The sequence below is a fragment of the Sceloporus occidentalis genome, unplaced genomic scaffold, assembly GCF_023333645.1.
Source record: "Sceloporus occidentalis isolate IW3139 unplaced genomic scaffold, rSceOcc1.0.p SCAF_74, whole genome shotgun sequence".
Taxonomy (NCBI): Eukaryota; Metazoa; Chordata; class Lepidosauria; order Squamata; family Phrynosomatidae; genus Sceloporus; species Sceloporus occidentalis.
In genome coordinates, this window is record NW_028317054.1 from 3,442,885 (window position 1) to 3,467,570 (window position 24,686).

Sequence of the window (24,686 nt, forward strand, 5' to 3'; positions counted from 1 at the left end):
TGCGCTTTTTTTCTCCATTTTGGTCAGTCTCCAATTTACCCCATCAGCCATTTTTTTTTATATTAGACACCCCTTGGGTATTTGAAGTGCTTTTATTTTAACTCTTTGTTGATATTTTTGAGAAATCTTAGCACTTGCTCAAAATAATAAACTTTATTTTTTTATTTTATTTTATTTTTTTAATACTTTTTTTATATTTTTTTACACATTTTGCTGGTACTGGATGGTTCATCTAGTGACATCACTGCATAATTATTTTTAAATGTTAGCACATTTTTATTTTTTTTTTAATTATTTTTTTAATATTTTACTAATCACATTGTGATTAGAAAGCTGGGCTCCATTGACTTGCATGGTTGAGTGCAGTACCTGTATTCAACCTGCAAGTGGAGCCAGAGTTCTCTAGAGGGTCAGGAGAACGTCTAGCGAACTCTTTCTTCTTTATTGTTTTTTTCCCGGGCCGCCGCCATCTTGCTGATGGCGAAGATCACCGGCAGCTGCGGCTGTGACCGCTCTCCGGAGCGGTCACAGCCCACCCAGAGGTAAGTGTTTGGTGTCGCTGGATGCCTCCTGATCGAGGCATTCCAGCGACACCATTTAAGTTTAGAAGGCGATCGTTGATCGCCTCCTAAACGCTTTTAAAAACGGGCGTCCGCCGCCATACAATGTATGGCGGCTGTTGACGCCCCGGGGAGGGGCCAGACATGGCCCCCGATGCCGATCTCGGCCTTGCTGAATGCCTCGACATCGAGGCATTACAGTAACGCCGTTTAAGCTTATTTAATTTTTTTGACGGTTCAGGACCGTCAAAGGTCGTTAAGCGACCGTTTTTCCATGACGGTCCTGAACCGGCAAAGGTCGTTAAGGGGTTAAGGTAAGCAAATAGTCCATATAAACCGATTAAACCAGCCAACCTACCGTCTACGATGATTGGAAATTAGCTTAGTTAGAGGAGAGAGAGAGAAAATAAATATCTTCTCAAAAAGAGTCAAAATAATCAATCATGGCCCAAGCTCAACGGGCAAGCATCCTATCGTCACATGCTGCTTGATGCCAAATTGGCACTGCTCTATAGGCATCTTAAGAAAACGCCAGTCCGATATTACAGCAAAAGACTATGTTTACATTATACAACTAGCGGAGAAAATCTTTATTGATGTGGGTTACCACAAGTGCGACTGTTCTCTATGTATGCTTATAAAAAGCAAACATTATTTTACTATTCAGGGCAGGCAACCACAAGCAATCCATCTCTGGAGTAATAACACATGTCTTTGGTTAACTAAATAGTTGTTTCTGTTCTTCTTGTAAAAGCGGTAATCAGCATCTTGCTGTACAGGGTACACACATCCACCCCTATTTCAACAGCATTTGAAGGATAGGAGGAAACCAAATTTTGTGTGGTGTGAATGATGACTTAACACCTTAAACTCATGCTCTGGGAATAAATGTGGAAGACCTTGCCGACTTCACCTTAAATTAGTCTCAGTGCAAAATATCCCCTCCAACCTTGAAAAAGACACGTGTATTTAGATCACACATTAAAATGTATTGTAGCCCCCATTTTCTCTATGGACAGGGGCCCAAATTCCTCTGTCCTCCACTAACGTTCCTGTCTTCCAGAAGCTCAGGATGTCCATTAGGTACGAGCGTAGCAGTGTTCTACAGCCCCCAAATTCACAATAATGTGTATAGCAAAAATAAGAAATGTGTTTATAACTTAAATCCTGCAAAAAATACAGGATTCTTCTAAATGCTTTACTCACTCCTGTAAATAGGTACAACATTCTCAATAAAAGTATTAAAACTTCACCTCTAGCCACACTCCAAAAAGGAACATGTCCTTGTCTGGCCATCTGAAACATCTTATAGGCATACAATGAAGTTGTAGATGATAATGCTTGTAAGATACTGTATAAACCGATCACATTAGTAATATACACGTACAGACATATAAACTTTTTAAATGAGAGGAACATGAGACTTAAATAAAAGTCATAACTGGATTTTCCATAAGGCAGAGAAGGCCGGCCCCATCTTCTTAGGTAAGCTGCGGAACTCAAAACTGGAAAAGCTTAACAGTCCTACCAAAGTTCCTGGCTCAGTCCCATCCACGGTCACGCTGGACCCATTTCCAAAGCACATTTTCTACCTATACACATGCAACCCCTACAGAGCCTTCACTGGGTGCGGTAGAAGAAGGGCCACACAGCACCAGCTAAAACAGTTGGCTACAGAAGACACTATCCATTTTCCAAAGATGTTCCAAAAAACTGAAAATGGAGGCGAGACTAAAATAAACGGCTAAATTAAGAAGCTTCATTACATTAATCTCAAAGATCAAACTATCCATTACATCAGCCCATCTTGTTGGAAAATAGGTTGGCCCTGCGTAATAATTAAGAGGAATAATGGAATATTTGGTCTCATCTTACTTTATATACAACTGATATTAAAGAAAAAAACTAAGATTTTGCATAAAAACTCCTTTACTTAGACGCAGGACCATCACCTATAATATTGTGGGTGGTTGAGGCACCTCGGTACAGTGCTAAATATTGACTAATATCCCAATTATTTTTAAAGAAACATTCCCTATGGCTTTGACGTTAAACGGGATACTTATACCCTTACTGGGAAAGGCCAAGCTCACACAAAATATCAAATCAAGTAGCCTGAATTGGGAATACGTCTTTGATACAATGTGAGATGATTCATAGTTTCCCTAATAAAAAAGATTCAGCAGTTCCCAATCGAGACCTTTATTTCTTCTCTGAATAAATGATGCCTGAAATTTTTATTCTCGTTCTAATGGAATTTCAATGGCCTTCAGTGCAAATCTAGTGGAAATTTTTGCATATTAAGTGGAAAAAATTAAATGATGTTAACCACATTTTAATGTGATTAAGTCTGACAGGGTCATTATTTCAGCTAATCACTCAGATTAAAAAGCTCAAACAAAACTTTGCAGCAGACAAGATCCTGTGATGTTCAACGTTTATTCAAAATTATGGAAAAGGAACCGAAAATTCCCTACAGACAAATGTACCATTATATACACATTTACATACCTGTACACACTTACGTGCATATATATATATATATAATGCATGTGTACATGTACGCAAAGTATTTTTAGAATCACAGCTGTAGTTGGTTATCACTAATTTTATTAGAGGAAAAACAGAAAGCTGACGCAGATAAGATGCCCCAAGGCTTCCACCTCATAAAATATTCCACTGTACTACTAACTTTATGCATATTTAACCAAGAAAAACAAACGCTTACTTCTACATCTAGATCTTATCAGGAAACTGAAGCATATATTTAAGATTTTAGGATTAGAAAAGAGAAAAAAAAAAAAAAGACTAGAATGTATTTATTTTTTAAATAAAATGATACATTCTCAAAGCACATTTTAGAAACGCTGCATACACTTTGACACAGTTTAAATGTTTTCGCCCAAATCCATGGGGGATTCTGCAGGCAATAAACGACCCCTTGAAGACGATTAACCTCTTAATATCACATGGTTGAAAGGTAACAGTGGTAATGACGTTACAGCGCTGCAGGGAGATATCGGGGGGGGGGCAGATGAGCATAAGTGGGGCAGAGCAGCAAATACAAATAAAACAACAAAAATTTTGGGTCGTCTTATAATTGAGCACATACGGTAATATCTATAATATATCTATCTATATATATCTATATACACACACATATATACATACACATATATGAGCACAGGAGTGTTAGTTTCTGCTCACAGATATACAGCACCTACACTCGATCAAATGTATTAAGGCATAAAGCACAGTCCTGCCTAACCCGAGCTAAACACGGAGAGTGCGGCTCATCGCGTCGGCACCACGAAGGACCAGCTCTGCTGCAGGAGGGGCAGTAAAGGTAAGTGGGCCGCAGCACTGGGCCAGTCAGGGCCAGAAAGATAATACATAGCTAAAGAGATGCGGGAAAAGCTGTAACCTATATATATCATCTTTACCTTTCTCTTTGCCCTTTCGTGGAATCACATAGATGAACAGCTTATTCACATGGGGCTGCGTGGTGATGAACCGCTTAGACGGGTGGTTCCCTAAAATATGAATATCTCTGCATTTATTGAAGCAGCTTTGTCTTTCTTTCAGCGGGTCATTCAAGCCATACTAGAAATGTTAAAGGATAATATCCTTGCTTTCTATATATATGGCTTAGTATATGTAAGGTGACTCATCATAGAAGCCGGTACTTTTCTAAAAGAAGGAAGACACATTGGAAGATGGACTATTCAAAACAAATATGTAAAAACGATACGCTACCTGCAGGGCATCATCTACAACATCTAGTCTTCTTTTCACAAGAAAGGAAACAAGATTTATATATTTTCTCGCGCCGTAACAAGCTAAATGAATTGTCTGTTCTTCCCTGAATAGGGTTACCCTGCTGAACATCCTAATGCGTCTTATTGTGATTCTTTGGCAAATAAAACTTCATTTATGAGATCATGATGTGCTTTGCGGCTGGAAAGTCACTGGCTCAGTGGGAAGCTTTTTATCTTCCCAGCAGTCAGTTCTCAGAGAACATCAGTGAAGCTACTATAGTTACCTGCAGATTACTTATATTTTCTCACATCTGTGTCCAGCAATCTAAACCATGATGATAAAGGGTCATTAGGTTCTGAGTGAAGAAGGGGCCGGGCTAGACAATTTGTTCTGATAAGCTCCTTGTTGTGAGCTTCCGTTTAGGAACATGAAATGCTACATTCAAGACACCTTTGGGGGATTTTTTTTTTTTTTTACATGGAGACAAAGAAATTAAATTTTTTTGGATAGGGGAAAAAAAGGATGGAACAAGAGCCACCGGTGTCCCAATACTTTTGTCCATGCAGAGAGTGTGTGTGTGTGTATGTATATATATATATATATATATATATATATATATATATATATATATATATATATATATATATATATATATATATATATATATATATATATATAAATACATGCACAGAGTATATACATAAAAATGTATGTGTTATCTTAAGTTGTTATACAATACTTGTATACATATATGCATTTTTTTTTCTTTCCCCCATTTTTGTTTATGTTTGTATTATGAAAAAAAACAAAATAATTTAAAAAAAATAAATAAATAACAAAAAAGCTACAGAAGAAACAGGATCTTATTTTACAACTTTGCGTATTCCTTCATTTACACGCGACAATTAGTCCGTATTCAGTTCAGCTGCACATAGTTTCAGTAACTTGCATCCAAATGGTCAATACGGCCTAATATTCACTGACGGGGGAATTAACAGCACAAGGCGTTAACCCTAAATTACTGCACAGGACTCGAAAGGTGTCTAGAACTTCATCAATTATAACTGCAGGCAAAAACACGAAGCTTTTCACATCTTCACATGAATTTCTCCAGTTACCTTTCTTCCCATTTTGTCTTTTTTTTTTTCTAAATGCTGTCTTAGATGACAGCTTAATGTGTAGCACATGCAATATTTATTCCTCTTCAGTGTCAGACTGTCTAGCCATCCAAGAGAATACAAAGAATGTCACTTACTAGGATAAAAGCACAAGGGAAGGTAATCAAGGACATATGTAACACCAGCCAATCATGCCCTATTTCAACATCCTCTTCCATTCATAACAGTGCGACAATTATTCTGATAACTCGCTTTCAGGCTGTTTGTGCTCCCCATAATGATGGTTTGCATTTATTTAAATTATTTCAAATTGGACACTTGCTGTGTAGTGTATGTTTGTCAAAACTTTCTATCTTCTGTCAAAAAAAAAAAAAAAAAACACACAAAAAAAAAACTGCTTAGCATATCAACGCTTTGCGTTCGTCTAGAACGTCTAATACAATAACCCGATTGGCTCGTGTCAAAGGAGCACAAAAACAACCACTGCAAAAACAAATGGCTTTTTAGCGACTCGCACATCTGTTATTAAACCGCGGCCGGCTAGGATTAAAAGAAACGGTCATCTTGAAGCATATAAAGATATTGGCTAAGCAATAGGTGTTTTCCAGAAATTTTGGAGTAACGCCATACAGGGGGGATGCATGTTTTACCTAGATGTCAACCTTTACACTCCTCGAACCGTGAAAAATGTAATACGTGTCGATGAGGTATTAACTAAATCAGAAATATTCTAAGCATCGCAGATTTGTTTATATAGCTTTGCTTCTATGTGAAATAAATCCAGATTTAAACATGTGCTTTCCCTGTGACACTCTGTAAATGTTCTTCGGTGACTACATTATGCCAGACAGCAGTGAAGATAAAATATGCAACAAGCCGTCTACGCTTTATAGAAGGGTATAGATACCATAGGAGGCTTGTTTAAGTTCTATACTGAATGTGTAACAGCGCCACCTGCAGGACATAAAGAAAAGTTTTCACTAAACACACTAGCGTTCCCTGCTTTTAAGAAAAGGGAGATAAGGAATATAAAAACAAATACTAAGAATACTGAAATGTTCTAAGGTTCAGAATCCTATATTGATATTTGTGTAAATAAAATGGGAAAAGGATTCAAATTCTTCTAGCAAAATCCAAATTTGCATTTTGCAACAATTATATTTATATGGCCTCAAGTGAAATCCTTTGTAGACTTGCCAGATTTATCTGAAAGTCACCGATAGGAAACATATGTCTTGAACGTACCCATGAAGGATTTTTCCAACTACTCCTATCTCGATTTGGATTGAAAAGTGTTACCGCATGTGAAAAGCAGTCTGTACAGTAACCGAGATAATGGAAGGCCATAGAAAGATGAAGAAATGGGTTTTAGCAAGTCGATATAGAAAAAATCCACACCTCTCTTTAATAATAATAATAATATAAAACATTAGTGGTTTTCTGAATATATATATATATATATATATATATAACATAACAGGGCTAATCTCTCTATCCTTTTCAGCAAAACTTATATAGTTACAATATTCATTTATGTTTTTAAAGGGACCACTTGGCTATCGCATGCATTAAAGTACATATGACGGAGAGAATGCCGTTTACTGATATGTACCAGAACACTTTGCTTAAAGATTTAGCTACAACTTTGAATGTAATGTGCATGCATGAATCATATGTTTAAAGGGACCCTCCATCCACCATGGGCACTTTAACACACATGACAGCTGGGTGTATCCTTTAAATTAACATTTCCTTCCCCTTGCAAATGCATGGAGGGATTTTACAGAATCCCCCTTTGTATTGCCCCCCCCCCCCCCACCGTCGAAGGCTACGAGGAGATGTACTAGATATTAGTCCTCCCCATTAGGTTCTCGGTCCTCTTGCTGATTGTTGTTGATTGGCTGCCTTTGTAAGGGTGGGTGACGAGAGGAGGGAGAACTTCTGGACACTGGTCTCAAATAAAACACCTGATGTTAAAACGGTATATAATAAAACAAGTGCATGGACAGGAAAACACGACCTATGGGTCAATATGAAGAGTCCAGGTATGCTAAATGATGTTAAGGAGAAAGTTTTTTATGCAGAATTGCATAAAAACACTGGGATTCAGGGCAAAATGGATCTTACTGACATGATCAAGTATCTGAAACCCTGCTGTAAGGGACACTCACCAGCCCAAGGGACACTCACTAGCCCAAATGCACCAAAATCCTGCTGATGATTGGCAAAGGTGACTAAGAGTGAATGAACATGGCACCAACAATCCCACGTATGGGTACAATACAGTAACCATTTAAAAGCATGATTTTAGCTCAAACGAGAAAGCAAAGTGACTACAACACGCTTCACTCGGGACAGAAAGAGTGAAATGCAACCTTTAATTAGGAACCCGTTTTGACAGCTCCAGCCGGACCCGTTCATTTAACGCTGATGATTGATGGCTCCCTTTACAAATTTAGTAGCTCCAAGAACCTTTGTTGTCTACGGGAATCAATTTGCGCAGCTGTAATAAAAACTCAAATGTCTCGAACAATAGAAAGTTTTGTTACAAAACAAGCACATGAAAGAAAAGACATGCCATATAAATTAGCAAAAATGGCTGTGCGCTTATTCATCGTTCTCAAGTGCTACAAGAAACGCGAACGCTTAGCGGGGACTACAAGACATTAGATGGAATTAAAAAGGAAAAAAGAGGTTGAGAATTAATGTCTGATACATGCAACAATCTTTTATGCAGAACGTAAGATCTTGGATCCGGCCGCCCTCATCGTTTATAATACTATATGTTTGCTATACATTGATATACACGTTAAGTAACGCGCTGCTTGTCCGTTATGTACGCCTGTCCGTGGCGTGTGATCTTGCTGTTGCAGAGAGTTGCCCGTGGACTGCTATTAAGTAGCCGTCATAAATATGGAATTTGAACAAAGGGAGGATGAGGTTTTTCGCAAAAATTATTAACTGGCAAGAGGTCATCTGTTTTAAATCTGCGTATTGTGTGAGATGTTATCATTTAAAAGAAAAAATTGCATCCGTGTACGGTTTAAAAACGTCGTTACTGAGAACAATATACAAAAAGAAAGACGAGTTTTTCTTAAGGCAATTTGAAGGACCTTAAGTGGTAACTGCGTGGATAGACGGCAGCGCAGCTGGAAACTACTAAGATCGTGTAAGTCGACAGCTATAAGGATATAGCATGGCTGCCAGTTGTCTACCAAAAATATATACCAGATTCCCTAATATATATATATATATATATATATATATATAATATATAGTCCACTAACCACATCAAAGTGGATTAATGACACTATTAAATCTGTGATCATATTTTAGTTATAATTTATATATATCATATATATTTGCAATACAATAATCTCCCATTTCACCCCCTTGCATTATTTGTACTAGAAAGAAGCAAAGCATTGTGAACAAAGTTACTTCTGACTTTTAACAGTCTGTTATGCCACTTGTTGCCCTCGTGTAATCTTTATAGCCTTCAATGACTTGCTGGCAGTACTTGGACCAGACAAATTCACTATAGTAGTGAAATCTTCACGCTGAACTCAATATATGCAAGCATGATATACCGGTTATGTTTCACGTTTATATTTAGCACAGAATGTAAATCTAGGGAGAAACCTCAGCTGTTTACAGTACCAGCAGCCATACATGCCGACGGCCAGCATAATGAATCTAAATGAATAATGTTAAGGCATGGATTTAAAAAACAAAAACAAACTATTTGTTTAAAAATAAATAAAAATGAAAGTGAAATATGCCGTCTGTTATAGCAGCGGGAGGCACGGAGGAATGGTTAGAAGCCTAATTTTTCGAGGTGTATGAATTCACAAAAAAAATTCACAGCAAAAAGCATCAAAAAAAACACACATTTAATGACGGGAGCGGGCCTTCAGAAAAATGCTGCTATTACAAACACGGAGAGTAAATGTTAAACCATATAAAGTACACACTATTTTAAGATACAGTCTTAGGCAGGTGAACAAAATAAACGCAGCTAGAAGATATCCGCCGTGTTCGTCATTATAAAGGCCTTGAATGTCGCTTTACGAAGAGTGTTAAGAGCCGTCAGTGGAACTACTTACCGCGACCTCCAAATGTTAATCGTGTTCCTTTAAAGAACATACCCACTTATTTTAATGATTTGACAAATAAGAAAAAAGTATTGCCACCATTTTTCTGGCTTCTTCTAAGTTGCATTTAGCATTTTTACAGTAGGTTAGAATGAGAGGAAAGGGTAATCTTTGTGACTAAAGTGGATGCCGGCTCCCATCATGCAACGCCGCGTGCTCATAAATAGATGACAAATACTTCCTCAATCATGTTTTACGAGCAGAGATGCACAGGGGGTGGCTGGAGGGAAAATAGCAACAGCAGGTGGCCAAAAACGTGCCGAAAATGGGTAAGAACATCACTCAGCTTCGTAGCCTTTGATCTTTCAACAACAATTACACTAAAGTCCACAAGATCCGTAGTCTGAATAATAAGAAAATGGTACTGTGACAAAAAATGTCACTGATGACAAAGGGAACATGCTTTTGGAGGGGACGCTCGGAGGGAATATGCTGAAAACTTTGCGCGTGTTTAAGGCCGATAATGATGATGATGACCTGCCCCAGGTCAACGTCATTACTAGTCTCAAACACACACAAAGTGGAAGCAGGTAATGATTTCTTGGCGTCTCCTGAGCAGTCTGCCCGCCATTAAAAATGGGAATGGTCTGGGAATGGCATTTACTACACAATTAGAGGCAGAGATGTCTCTATAATCTTCTCAGTACAGGTGTGATAAAGATGTCCGGTGCCCAATGGTTGGCCACAAGACGCTCAACACGCACACAAAGCTACATTTTATGCATCGTAATAATAATGACACGGTACCATCAAACGCACACGCAAAAGTCATATTAAAAAGATAAAAAATATGCATAGTTCTGATAATTTTGGTTACAATATTTACCTATTATACGAAACATAATATTAACGAACGAAATACTGTTAGTAACTCTATCCGGTACAAGTGAATTTTTCTCATAAACCTGCTGTTAAAAAGGTGAATCAGAAAATTCAATAAAAATGCAGAACACCCCTACAATATTAATAAGATCCATTTAATTTTGTGCCACTTTCACTAATGATTTATTGGAGGCAGCCATCTGACGTTAATTATTGTTTTGGCCAACAGTCTATGGGTGTTTTTTTGTTTTTTATTTAAAGCCTTTGATATTGTATGGAAATTAGCTTTTTTTCTTTTTTAAACAGAGAATTAAAACCATGTGCTTCTAGCTACAGTTAAAGTACAGTGAGGTGGCAAAAGTCATGGTGAATATGAGAAAGATTCAGAAATTGTTAGGTAGGATAGGGATTACCATTTATTTAGGTAATTTCATTGTGTAATCACATATTTTCCAAAGGCTGTTTGTAGATTATAGCTTTTTTTAATGTTATAACTACTCAAGTCTATTTATATAATATATATAATCTCTTTCTTTCTTCTGTAGGGAATATGCAAAAAAAGACAACAGCAGAAAATATATAATAATTGTACATTACTTACATTATGCCATCTAAAAATGACTGAGGAAAAAAAAAAAAACATAGACCGGAAAACAGCGATTAACATTTTACATATTTTAAGGTTAATTCCACTAGAAAGCAGAAATAAAAGTCATATGAAATTCATTTTAAATACCATGTTACAGCAAAAAAAAAAAAGGATTACTTAGAAATACAGAACAAATACCGACAGAGAAAAGACTCAATGGATGGAACACAGTTCAGGCTATAAATCTACTTTGTTGCTGACATAACACACGATATAGCTCCAAACTTTCATGTTTCTAACTAAAAAAAAAAAATTAAAAAAATCATTTATATCAGGCTTTCTATGTTAAACGAATACATAAAATGAACACATTTATGAACACACAACTGCCTGATCGGTTACAGTATGTGTGAAGACCATACTTTAATGGTGCTTGACATACAGGGAGAGCGGCCCGTGTAGTCCACTGAACTTACTACTGCAACATTAAAATACTGTTTTATGTTAATATGTGAATATTTATTTAAACCATGTCAATATGCACCCTAAATTAGTATGTAATAGGAAAAACAAGATATAACAGAAGACCTTCCAGCTGCACCTCCAAAAGGTTGGTCTCATGAACAAGACGCCATCATAACTGGGGCTTAGATCTAACTGAACAGAGCGTGATAGCCCAAAATGTTATCTGATAACTGTTAGGGAAACCTGTTCCTGTTCTCTTACACATGTAAAAGAATATTAACAATAAATATTTAAGACGACTCACCACTTATTTTTCTTGCGGATGTAGTCCTTCTCTGAGAGGTTGACCAGGTAAATCATTGGCTTGGAGGTCAGAAGCAAGTATTTATTTAACACTTCAATCTAAAAGGAAGATCAGAAACAAAGCGGATCGGTAACTAAAGCCGTCCAAATAATAAATGGGACATCCACACAAAAAAGTAAAAAATGAATTGGGAATGCTCTGCATATTAAATTCTGGATTCTAATTTTCTGCCCAGCTATAGGCCCTTCACGACTTTTCCACCAAAAAAAATATTGATTACAAATAAAAGGGATTTAGCATCTGAGCAGATCACCATAACAGAATTTAATCTTACAAATCAGACCTACGTGTCTTGGCCGGCCAAGGATAACGTTGGCTAATATATACATGACTATTATTCTCTCTGGGTTGTAACATTTCATCCTATTTCTTCATATCATATTTAATTGCAAGGACTGGAACCTAAAGAAGATCCATATCAAATAGATTTCCTTGTTATCCGTTACACGGGCATCTCCTTGTCAACAATCTTGAAGTCTTCGTGTTCCCATTATTATGAACAATTCCCAGCTGGAAGGCATATTATGGATTCAAACAGGATTAGCGGGGTCAAAGGCTACGTGGACTACATAACTAAATGCAGAAATGCTATCACAAAATTATAATCCCAATGACATATGTGCTGCATGCTTGCTTATAAGACGACAGGCGAGACAGCTGCTTTAAGAACATTGGAAAAATACAGAAAACGTGCGTGGCCACGTACAGATAAAGTATATGTAAACATTATTTCATTAAAAATATCATGTATCGGTATCATACAAACCAACTGAATTCAATCTAAAAGATAGGAGGTACATTAATATTAGCTTTCTAGTACAAAAACGAGTGGCGGTGGGAAGCACAGCGCCATTCCATGGCATTTACTGTACGTTGTAGCACATATTTATTTTATATCATGCTTGGTTTTGCAGGTACTATGACCGAGTACTAAATAAGTTCAGGTTAATGTTGAGGAACCATGGTTTTTACTAAAAAAGAACACTTGGGGTACAGATTATTGTATTAATTATTAAAAACCTCTTTCAAATCAATCAGACACTTGCTGAAGAAAAATAAGGGATGAGGTGAGGTATAGTTTTACTAAATGGCAAAAGAACTAGAGATAGTAGCGTGTATGTCACGTTCTCCATCAGTTTAATGATATGCATGTATGTGCTTCCTTCAAGCTTGGGTGCATTTCAAGCTTCAACTACAATTTAGTGACCGATGGCGCCATACAAACGTATGTAACATTGTGACGATCGCTGAGAGTTGTTATGAAAAGTTAACACCTGTCTGCAAAATTCTTTCTTTCATTTTAAAACGGTGTACTTTGGGTGGAAACATGTTTTAAACAACGAAAAGTGCTGGTTCCATTTAAGAAAAGGTTCTTTTTAAAAAAAAAAAAAAAAAAGGACACTGAGGATATTTTCTGTTGGTTAGAAATCTAAAATTTTGTAGTTTTAAACATGCTTCTACCCAAATTACATCGTTTTCATAATAAGAGATTACATGACAAACTTTTCAGAACAATTTTAAGCTTTTAAGTTAAAAAAAACAAAAAAACTTAATATGGTTTCTGTACATTTTGGGTTTCTTCAGCCAGGAAGCTTTTATGTTGGCATATTGGTATTGCTGACGTGTCAACAGCGGTAAACTGGAATAACCACATAAAGGGTTTGAAAGACAACCAAGCTAAGCTGATTTTCCCTACGTCCAACAAGTAACTTTCTGAGCATGCCAGTTTATGTGGTATCGATATGAAATGCAAAATGGAAGAAGAAGAAACTGTCTCCTTGTCACTTCTGAGAGATTAAATACACAAAGTAAAAAAATCTATATAATAAATACAAAAAAAGGTGTATTGAATTAAATTACCTTTTATTTAATTTTTAAGAGGAGAGTTAGACACAAATATTCTTCAACTGAGCCCCTTGCCATCCTGGTTCCTTTTAACAGGAACCCTACTAATAATCAGCACTTGGCTTGTTCATTTTTTTTTTTAATACATTTTATTCTTTCAGTCCATAGCATTATAATTTCTCTACTGGATATATTTTTATAAATAGATCATGCTATAGCCTTTTAATTCTGGCATTTTCATTTCCAGCACCACTTTGCCACGAAAGAGTTCGAAGAGGTTCTAATTGTTTGAAAACACGGAAACAGGTCAGATACTCTACCTCCTTGTCGTTCCAGTCGTGGTAATAACGGACATGATTCTTCTCATCTATAACCCAGTTTTTGACTTTGCACATTATATCCTATGGTGAATAAACAAAAAGAAAAAAAGAATTAACATAAGCTATAGGTATTTTGCTCATTAAACACAGAATTATGTAATAAATTAATGACATTCTTGGAAAGTTATAACAACTGCCACAAGGCCATATGCAACAATTTTTTATGAACAGACAAAAAACTGCACCCATCTAAGAAATATTAAGGATGTTTATATATAGATGTGTACGATAATATTTAACATGACTACAAATGTAATTCTGTAGCTGTAGGCGCAGTTTATTACCGTTATAACATTTTCCTAGTACATAAATACATAATACACCAGTCACTGCTGCCAATTAATATAATGAGAACCTTACATGTTAAACAATTTGCGCTGCGGCTCCATTCAGGGCCATCACACGTTCTTTAGCTGGAAAAGGGGTAAAATCGGTCCCTGCAAATTCTTAACTTTAGACGGAGGGAGAGCTGAACATTTTGTAGGAAAGGGGATCAGAAAAATGGTGCAAAAGTGTGCCTTTTGCCAACGGACGTCCAACCGTAATCACGCAAAAGTCTTATTAAAACACACACAAGGGTTTTGAAGGATAAAATAAAAATAAAAAAAAGATAGTGGTGGGACATCTAAAGTAGACACCGGAGGGTACAACACACCAGTTTGTTATCGGTAGAGAAAGCTGGGCGATACGCAGGGTGAGCCAACTTTCCACGCAATTAACACAAAAATGACCTTTAAAGTTGAAGTATGAAATATATAAGTTCCGAAAATGTTAGGTTAATAAAAGGGAAAATTATTTGTGATTGGTGAATGCATTCAAGTTATATTAATAGTCTTCAATTGTCTTTATTCTATTGCGCACTTTTTAGACGCGTACATGGGTTTAATTTCCAGGTATCCACCAGTACGAAATACATAAACGTACCAATCCTATTGTACAGACTGTGAAAACGGGACCACCGAGGGGGCAACGCACTATAGCGTCTCGTAAAGGCGAGTCGTTTTATTTACTTTAATATGTCGAGGAACGCTGGGACTGGACTAACAAAAGATTCGCAAAAAAAAAGTTAAACTGGGCTTTTTAGGCCAAAAAAAAAAAAAAAAAGCATGCTTAAAGTGCTAGGCACACATTTCCGCCACTGCAATATTTTGTACAATTTCCAAACAAATGCAAACAACAAAACGTTACAATACATAATTATAACACAATTTTGCATTTGTGGTAAACCTCAGCCCAAGAGTACGAGGCCTGCAGTAAACAATTAACATTCCAGATTGAAAAGCCGAGGCAATTGATACAGAAACTATTATTGGCAAAGGGATGCTCAGCGAAACGAGGTCTGCCGTGCGCCAAGCCTCCCTGCCCCCTTCTGCCACCGCCTCGGATAAAAAAGCCAGCCCCGCCAAAGCCTCCATTACACAATGGCAAGAGGTCCGTGCGGTTGACCTCTAACCAGCTGCATTCAGCCTCAGAACATCTCTCTCTGCTGGAAATCTAAAGGCCTTTTCGTTAGCCAGCTAGTGTGTATTCAGGAGAAGTAACTGCGGGAAGAACCCAATGCGCTTTGTTTCTTTGGCCTTTCTTCACAGAAAGATTAATCGTCTGTGAAATGGAAACGGCAAACAGCAAGTGACACAAAGTGATCCCTCCGAGCCTCCCCTGATCAGTTTTGCCGCTGTACGGCTCAGAGCTGCATGTGGCTGGGTCCCTCTGTCCAAGCAGGTGTTAATAAACGGCGCATGTTCCACGAGGCCGGACGGGCCTTGCCAAAGAGTAGATTTCAGAGCTAGGTATTGCTATTGTTAAAAAGAAGAAGAAAAAAACAGAATCCAATCCCAAAATATAGAACTGTTCCGATGTATACGTACGGATTGGCTTTACAAATGTAGACTAACGGCTCGCGCGACGCATCCTAAGAACGTAAATAAGAGTTTTCAGAAGCATGATGCCGTAGTTCGCGCCGGCGGCAAGCAAGAAAATAAATAATAAAAGGGGAGAAAAAAAAAAAAAAAGAACGAAAGAAAGAAAACTTCCAATAGCATAGCTAATTTATTACACCCCGGGAGAAGGGGCTCCCCGCGGCTTTTAACAAGTAAGGGGATTGCTAAAACTTTTTAATGAAATCCAACGCGTTCTGCCTAAAAGAATAATCACTTTTACTCTTGCCGTTGCAAATTTCCACTCACAAAAAATGTTTAAAAGTGGCTAATGTAACACTGTTTCCAACAAGGAGAAGATCAAAGTGCTATATTACAAATGCATTATGATTAAAAAAGCACTGTGCAGCCTTGCTATTAAATGTTCTTTAAACCCTAAAAGGCTTCCCATAGATCTCCCTTGGCACTGCATATACAACCTTTGACAAGTAATGTAGACCATTTTTATTCATTGCCTAAAATTGTAGGCAATTATGTGCGTCACACTGGCCACCTGCAAATTCTGAATGCCTACTCTGGTTGTCAGTGCGAGGAAGAAGGGAAAAAAAATTCCTAATGTCGCAGGGGATTAATCTATGGGGAGAGAGTCCTCCTTAATAGCTTCAGCAGGTGAAATGGCCCAGCTGGTTACTGCAATGAGTGGCCAGGAGCAGCTTATGTAGAGACATGCAACAAAATTTCACATAACGGGGAGAAAAAAACAAACAGATTCTGGTTGTACAGAAGGAAACCTTGTTATTTTTGAACATTTGAGGTAAGATGAATCTACAGTGTAAATGGCAAATGGTTTTGGTTTTAACCTGTTTGGTGCCATGTTGAGCGGGCTTTAAGAGAGAAGTGGCTACGAGGATAATGTATATTTTGTACCCATGTAACCAGTGAAGGAATCTTAGTATTGTTATGTGGCATTCAATCACTTCTGCTAAAAAGGGGATTATTCCTAAAAGAAAAAGAAAAAAAGGGAAAAAAGGGGTTAACAGTACATGCTGGCTGGAATCGGTTCAAATCCAGCCTAATGACCAAGGCCAAAAATCAGTAACCCTGCAACTGAACTAGACATTGATAAGGCAAGGAGCCGTTTAATTCAAAAGGAGAGTGAAGTCCGGATTGTTTAATGAAAATATACAGTAACTGACAGACAAGAAAGAAGTTCCCTATTCACACTTTAAAGCACAGGCTTGTTGAACCGTCCTATGTAGTCTCACATTTTACAGCATCTGTGTTTATTGATCGGGTCAAAGAGAAGCGATGCCTGGAAAGCCTGCGTTCCTAGCTTTATTAAGTATATTCCAAAAATACTCCACCCTCCCTTATAACGGATAGGCCTTTATTTCAAGGTGTAATCAGGGCAAATAAAGTATATAAAACGTGTAGGCAACACAATGATGAAAGGGACTAAATCACTGGTTTACTGGTTTATCTGGCTTCATCACTGACACTTCAAAGAAAAACAAAACAAAAAAACACAGGAATAAGTGCCCTTAATGTATAATTATAAAATATACCGTGACAAATGCTTAACAGCTATACTGGCATTAAGAGATTGGTGAAAAATCATTGCTTTTCACAGAGCAAAAAAATATAAAAGGAAAACAGACTGGAACAGCACCTACGGTTGTTTCATCAGTGAATGGGAAATATTAAGGCTTGCTCCTGGATATAGTCGGCCACCACTCTGCAGAAGAAAGCTTCCATGACCTGAACCAAAAGATTGGGGGTCTGTTAAAAAGGCACAATGTAGCCATCAACTGCTAAATTGAACACACGGGGCAGCAACAGGCATCCATCCAGCCTCAGGGCACACGCCATGGGTACCTGACCTTATCACAATATTCTAAATTCTGTTTGTCTCCTCCGCTACGTCTAACCGTAATCACTTTCACAATTCCTTGGCATGTTTACCAGTCACAAACCCTAAATAGCAAACCATCCCGGTTTATGCTTGTTTTTATAGAATACTACACTCAATTTCTGGAAGCCTGACATTTCGATGAGCCTGCTTTATCCAGTCCCTTTGTGAGTGTAACTTATACACTATAAATATATTTTTTTATTTACAATATTATACTATTGGATTTGTTTTTTCCTTCCCACATGTGTATGCGCTCCATTATCCCTGGTTTGCTGTTGTACACACTTTGAGGAAGAGTGTTTGTTGGTAGCTGCTCTCATTGTGGGAAGTATTTATATTTTCGTTATTTATATTTGCACGTGGTATTTTGGTTTTTGTTATTGTATTTATTGGTTTACAAACCCTAAATAGTCAGATTTTCTCCCGATATTCCTTTGCAGGGTCGGCTTCCCACCCAAGGCCTTTTGTTTGTATGCTTCGTCCCGTTCTATCTACTCCAGACATACTGATATCTACCTGCTTTTTTATTCCCAGCTTCCAATACGATTGCAAACTGACATCCATTTAAGGATCCCCCTGTTTATAGCCGCAAATAAGCCAACTCTCAAAATTTCAGGCAAAAAACTTGGATAATCAGATTATGAAAAATAAAACACGGCCCTAGACACTTTCACATGCACACAGCCAGACACTCACACTAATATACACAAACAGCCAGACACACACCAATATATACACACGCACTAATATATATACACACACAGCCAGACACTCACTAATACACACACACACACGCTAATCACTTACGCCCTGAAGCATCCATCTGTCCTCAACGTGGCTACGCTCTGCGGTATCATGCAACGTTACGTGACCCTGCCTCCTGCTTAAAAGTAATACGCTCTCTGCCTCAGAGTACCGTACTGACAACTTTCCCTAAAACTTTGGATGAGGTCTACGTAAATATTGCATTCGTATTATCGAGTGCCATGTTTGCTTGAAACACACCTTGTTTCCCCAATGGAACACTAGTGCATATTCACTTTACCATGATACGCGTTATAAAGGACCAGGAACAGCCGTGCGTAAGCGTCTTGCACATGCTCAGTAGCGGTACTGTACTGTTTTTCTCCTTTGAAGGCAAAGTAGTTATACTTCGCTGCCATTCAATGAAACCAGTTCATAAAGTGCTCGTCTCCCATTGGATAGAATTGGAGTCCTAGTGAGCATGTGCAAGAAGCATACTGCAGTACGCCCCTGATTTCAGTGGAGGTAGCTGTGAGAGGAGCTGAATTAGTCTATTATTTGGTAATATGAACCGGAGCCCACGCTCCCTTAAAGAACACTATTGTTTCAGTGGATTGCTGTGTCCCAAAGTTTTTTTGTGAGCAATGGTAAACAAATTGTGGAAATCCTTTAGTCCATTACTGTCTAGTCTACTGCACACCACAGATAGGAATCCGCCAACACTGATCTTCTGCCTAGTGGAGAGTGCGACAAGTTTCCCTACGAGACCAGGAATCCATGTCTTGTGTATCATATGCTCTTCTACCAAAACATTGCAGTTGGTCCAGTTGAACAGGGAAAACAACCTTGAAATCAGCCCATATCTAACAGATATAGTATAGCTATCAGGAGACCAACTTCTCTCTCCACTAAGAGAGTGGAGAAGCCATTCCTGCCATATAGCTGGATCATCTCCTGCATATACTTAACTGTGGGTGCCGGCATGGTAAGCAACGTATTCTGATCTCCATTAGCAGCCTATAGAGGGTTAATTCTCCAATTATGGGTCACGAGTGATGCTCCTTTTCTCAAGATACTTTGTCATTCATTTTTCCTTTATATCATTTTTTTCCCTAAAGCAACTGAACAGTTTTCTCCATGACAGGCAACGATTTTCACCCCAGCATGTACTCCAAAGAGTACCAATCACACAATAGGCCAGTCAAAATATCCCCTGTAGAGCATCCGCCATTGTGTATTGTCACCTTTTCAGCTATGTTTTTAAACAAGGTTTTATCATTTCCAAGGAAGGAAATAGAAAAGTGCTAACATGAAAATATTGACTTTTACAAAAGAAGCTTATTACAGATGTTGAGTAAGGTGGCAAACAGTTTATATAAGAAAAAAGATCTATTTAATTGCAGGTGTAATTACAGTTATTTGTACAATATGGGAAACTGTTCGTATATTAGGGAGGCATTTAAACAGTCGGCAATACTACTCGCGGTTATATTTTAAGAAAAGCCTGGAGTAAGCCGCATCGTTATTATAAATCTAGCAATATTTGGGAAAAAATTAGCCAATCAGCGTGTAATACTACAAAACGATCTAGTCTATCGTTAATTACTACAGTCAGCGGAGAGGTTACTTTACCAAGATGGAATAAAAGGACACCCAGTAAGTCTATAAAGAAAAAAACCTTTACAACACACACATAATAGACACTGGCTGTATAACCTACCGGCTCCTGTTTTCCTGTCACATGGCAATTAAGAGCTCCCAACAAAAATCGTAGGCAAAATTCGATTTGAGCTCCCAACAAGCAACGTGGCAAAATTCTCCTTGTTTAAAGAATTGTTTGTGAATTATTATTATTTTTGTTATTAAATAGGACTATTAACAGTATTTCTAATGGGATATTAACTTATAAAAACTTTAAATTATATAGGAGTTGATCAAAACACCCCCTTTAACTTGTAAAAGGTGCCCAAAACAGAGAATCTCCTCCGGCGGTAGTTAGTACAGCCATGAGGAGTCACCCCGCAATATGACAGGTATTTGATCTCTGCTATAGGGCGAGTTGTCTGTGATATGATCACTAATAAAAGTATCCACAATCAAACAAAATAGACACATTGTTTCCGTATTACTGTTCCTTTTCACGTTTTTAGTGATGTTTATTGAAAGATGCCGTGTCTCCCAGCCTGTTGAAGTTAACGTCATGTAGTGTTGCGGTATTGTTGAGCGCCCAAACTTATAAATATAGAGGGATTATCATACGCTTCCTACAAGAAGCTGCAGAATGGTAAAATCATCTCAAAAACTGGTGTCACTAGATATAAGAAATAGGAATCAGAAAAGTATAGGGGGGTTATATTTACCTATTTCAGGAACAGCCACAAATTAAACTAAGTGGTCTCTCTTAAAACAAAGAGAACATTATGTCATTAAAAAAAAACTTGAGTCTATTGGAAATGTCATCTCGCCATAAATATTCACCCAGCCGACATAGAATAATCTAAAGCATCAAAAAGATAACCTTAAAAAGTGATCTGAACTACATTGAGAGAGGACTTGTAGAAACTCTTTCATTAGCTCATCGCGGTGACCTGAGGTTGGAGACACAAAAAGCATCTCTTCTCTAATGACTTTAAGTAGAGGTGGCCTTTGACCACTGATCACGTTAAAACATAGGGAATAATGAAGTTCTTGTCCGTTTCAGCTTGCTATAAATATACCTCTCAGAAACAACACAGATGGTATTGTTGAGTGCCCAAACTATATCAATATAGATGGATACCTATAGAAACGGGGGCAACTAAGGGAACAAGTTGAATGACTGGGGGTAACAACCAGGGTGACCACATCAGCCATTTTCTCCAGGACATGTACACATTTCACACATGGCTGGCCTGCCATATAGCGAGTGTTTCTCTTCTTTATACATCCCACATACTGCAGGGCACCCTGTTACATGTCCAGGTCAGCTACATGTTAAATGTATATCTATATCCAGTATATATCTATACATATCTATATATATGGGTGTGTGCTGGAAACATCCAATGTGACCACCCTAGCAACACATATGAAAATTAAAGTGTAACCACAGGAGATTACTGGGCAAGACCCAAAAGGAACACAGGGAGATCTGTGTAAACTGGGGTTGGCACGGATTTGGAGGAAAGCAAAAAGCCCTTTTTTTCCTTCCTTACATATTCTGGTTTTAACTTTTTGTCTCCTCCTCTCACTGCAACTTTTTCAAGCTTCTCAATGGCTGCGGTGATCATTTCCTCATCCTTCAAGCGGAGTTCCTCATGAATGATCTCAATGTCACGGACAGGATTGACACTTCCCTCAACATGAATGATGTCATCGTCGTCAAAGGAGCCTAGGATAGCAAAAAATATATATATATAAGTTAAACAAAAATAAACACTTTGTAAATGTCCTTGTTTCTCTTTCCCGCGAGCACTGAGGTTCCACGAATGTTGGCTTAAGGTCAAACTGTGCAAGTCACTGAAGGTTGCTGACCAGGTAGACCACTGACCGTAAATGCTAAATGAACATACTATCTGATTTGCTCTAAAGCCATAACATTCAGATAGTTATACACAAAAGGATTCATGGGAAAAGTGGTCTGTTTAACCCCTTTACGACTGAGGACATACCAAGTACATCATGAAATTAGTCCTATAAAACTCACGATGCACCTGGTACGTCATTCAATAAAAATAGAGTTTCTAATTTATAAAACTGTAAATCCATTATTAAAAAGAACAAACTTCATTGTATTCATAAAAATTTTTGTGTGGCGTGTCCTTCCATATACATTTAACCCTTTCCCCACAGCAGTCACCTTCCGTGCATTAGATGTGTTTGGTCTGCGCCCACAGACGCGCCACCAGTCAACAACATCGCTGATACGGCAAGGGTTACAGGGGTTAATTTCGGTCCTTGCTTGCCATTTCTTTGTAAGGCTTTTGCTATTATTTAAGATACTGTAAGACATGATACAAATTCATTTTACTTCCCATTTCTGTAACCCCTTCATTTGGAAGTTTATTTATGATTATATATATATATATTTCTACATTTTTTGTTCGGTCTGATTTATTGTGTCTTAATGAATTAGAGAGTGTATATTATATATATATATATATATATATATATATATATATATATATATATATATATATATATATTAGGGTATGCTTTCTCTGTCCTTAAAGTAAAAGGATAACTATTGGCTGAATCTAAAATGAAATCCCTCCTCATACAGCATCACAAAACTACCCGATATCACTCCAGAATCATATTCAATTCCCCTTCAGCAGACCAGGGGCTACCGGGAACGCTTGTAAAGTGTATAATATGACCATCCACACAATAGTTAATGAGACTGCAGCCGTCACTGACAAAAATCTGGATTCGTATTAAATTGCAGCTGGTAATCATGCTCCGCAGCGTTAAATTTACACTAAGTGCAATGCTATACGGCAATTAGGTGGTGCTCAATGAATCTAAATGAAAGAGGCATCTAGAAATACCAGCCAGAGCAACAGTTTATGGCTTAACAGAAAAATAAAGGACATTTCTAATTTAAAAAGGGTAAAAGATATTTAATGTCTTGAGTATAAAATAAAATAAAAAAAATAAAAAATAAAAAAAAAGGTTTTAGAGAAACCGATTTTACTTGCTTATTTTCACACCACTTCTGCATAAGGTTTTCGGTCACTGTAGAAATGCAAAGAGTTACGGAACTGATGTTTGAAAGTGTGTATATATATATATATATATATATATATATATAAATATATATATATATATATATATATATATATACACACACACACACACATATATACACAGATACACACACATACATATTTATGCAAACACACAGAAAAATCACAAAATTGGTACAACAAACATCCACGATTCTACTTAAAATATAAAAATGTTAATTCCATTTTTTTGTTATAAAAATTACAAGTGTGTACTAAATAGATCAATTCTCTACTTTTCAATAAAAAAAAAAATAAAAAAAAATCAATTAAAAGAAACTACTTTCGGATAGGCGTTCAGTCCGCAGCGCATTTTACACACAGTCTTAATACTATGCAAGGAAGTTCCAAGAAAGGATGTGATCGCCGGGGAGCGGCAGGGACGGGGATTGTCCTGAAATCATCTGGCAGACCTCTCTCCCCCTGCTTCAATCTACTTTATCACTGTGGTTCTGACGGTGATTAGATAATGAACCACTCAGACACACAATTTACACAGCGGCTAATTTCGTCGGCCTGATTTGAGGGTATGGTTTTTAGGGGGCCATCAAAGAAGCAATGGAAGGTGCATTTGTCATAGATGAGTGACAACCATTCACACGATGTGAACAAAATGGTGCTGGCCCTTATTAGAAGCACACGCTATTAACACACATTTCAAGTGCGGTGGAAGCCATAATTTGAAATTGCCAACTAGAAGCATGAGGGTAAAGCAGGCAGATATTACTGAAGTATGCGTGCTGACTTCATGCACTTTTGATGACATGGTGGGGCAACATATTAACGAGACTTTATGCAAATAACTATAGCAAGGGAAAAAAATCATCTAGTCTAATGGTGCTACCAGCGACCATGCTCTACCTCCACAAAGAGGGTTTTAAGAACACATCATTTGAATTTAATGCCGATAATTTGCTTAATTATAAACATACTTATCACCAAGAGAAAAGAATGAAATGCTAATGTCGGATTGGTTTTGTTTATTTGTTAATATGAAAAAATGCAATGACTCGCCCTATATTATAGGGCACATCAAAGAAGATACAGCTAAGATCTAAAAGAAGGCAGGAGAAAAAGATTCCCAGTGAACATGTAGACGTCTACACAGAATTGGTCTTAATACACACACAGTATATATTTGTTTTATATAGCAGCATCATATTCAGCGGCGCTTTACAAAGAGGTAAACAGGACATAATTTGACCTGTTTAAATTAGCTTTTGCAATCTATATTTATATATTATATTATATATTATATATGTGCAAATGGGCCAAAAACGATTCAAATTTTTCGGTTCATTTTTGGCCCATTCATTTTCAGGCAACAAGAT

The 24,686-nt window shown here is 37.5% G+C and overlaps 1 protein-coding gene across 2 annotated transcripts in view; it reads right to left on the bottom strand.

The window, feature by feature from the left end:
- The window catches only part of LOC149285967 (obg-like ATPase 1), a 67,189-nt gene that overhangs the window by 14,281 nt on the left and 28,222 nt on the right, over positions 1-24,686 (bottom strand). For both annotated transcript variants that reach the window (XM_089494713.1, XM_089494714.1), the window contains 3 exons: positions 21,784-21,959; positions 13,997-14,077; positions 11,772-11,869 (listed from right to left, as the gene is read on the bottom strand). In XM_089494713.1, the coding sequence (XP_089350839.1) occupies positions 11,772-11,869; positions 13,997-14,077; positions 21,784-21,959 (355 nt within the window). The remainder of the gene's footprint in view (positions 1-11,771; positions 11,870-13,996; positions 14,078-21,783; positions 21,960-24,686) is intronic.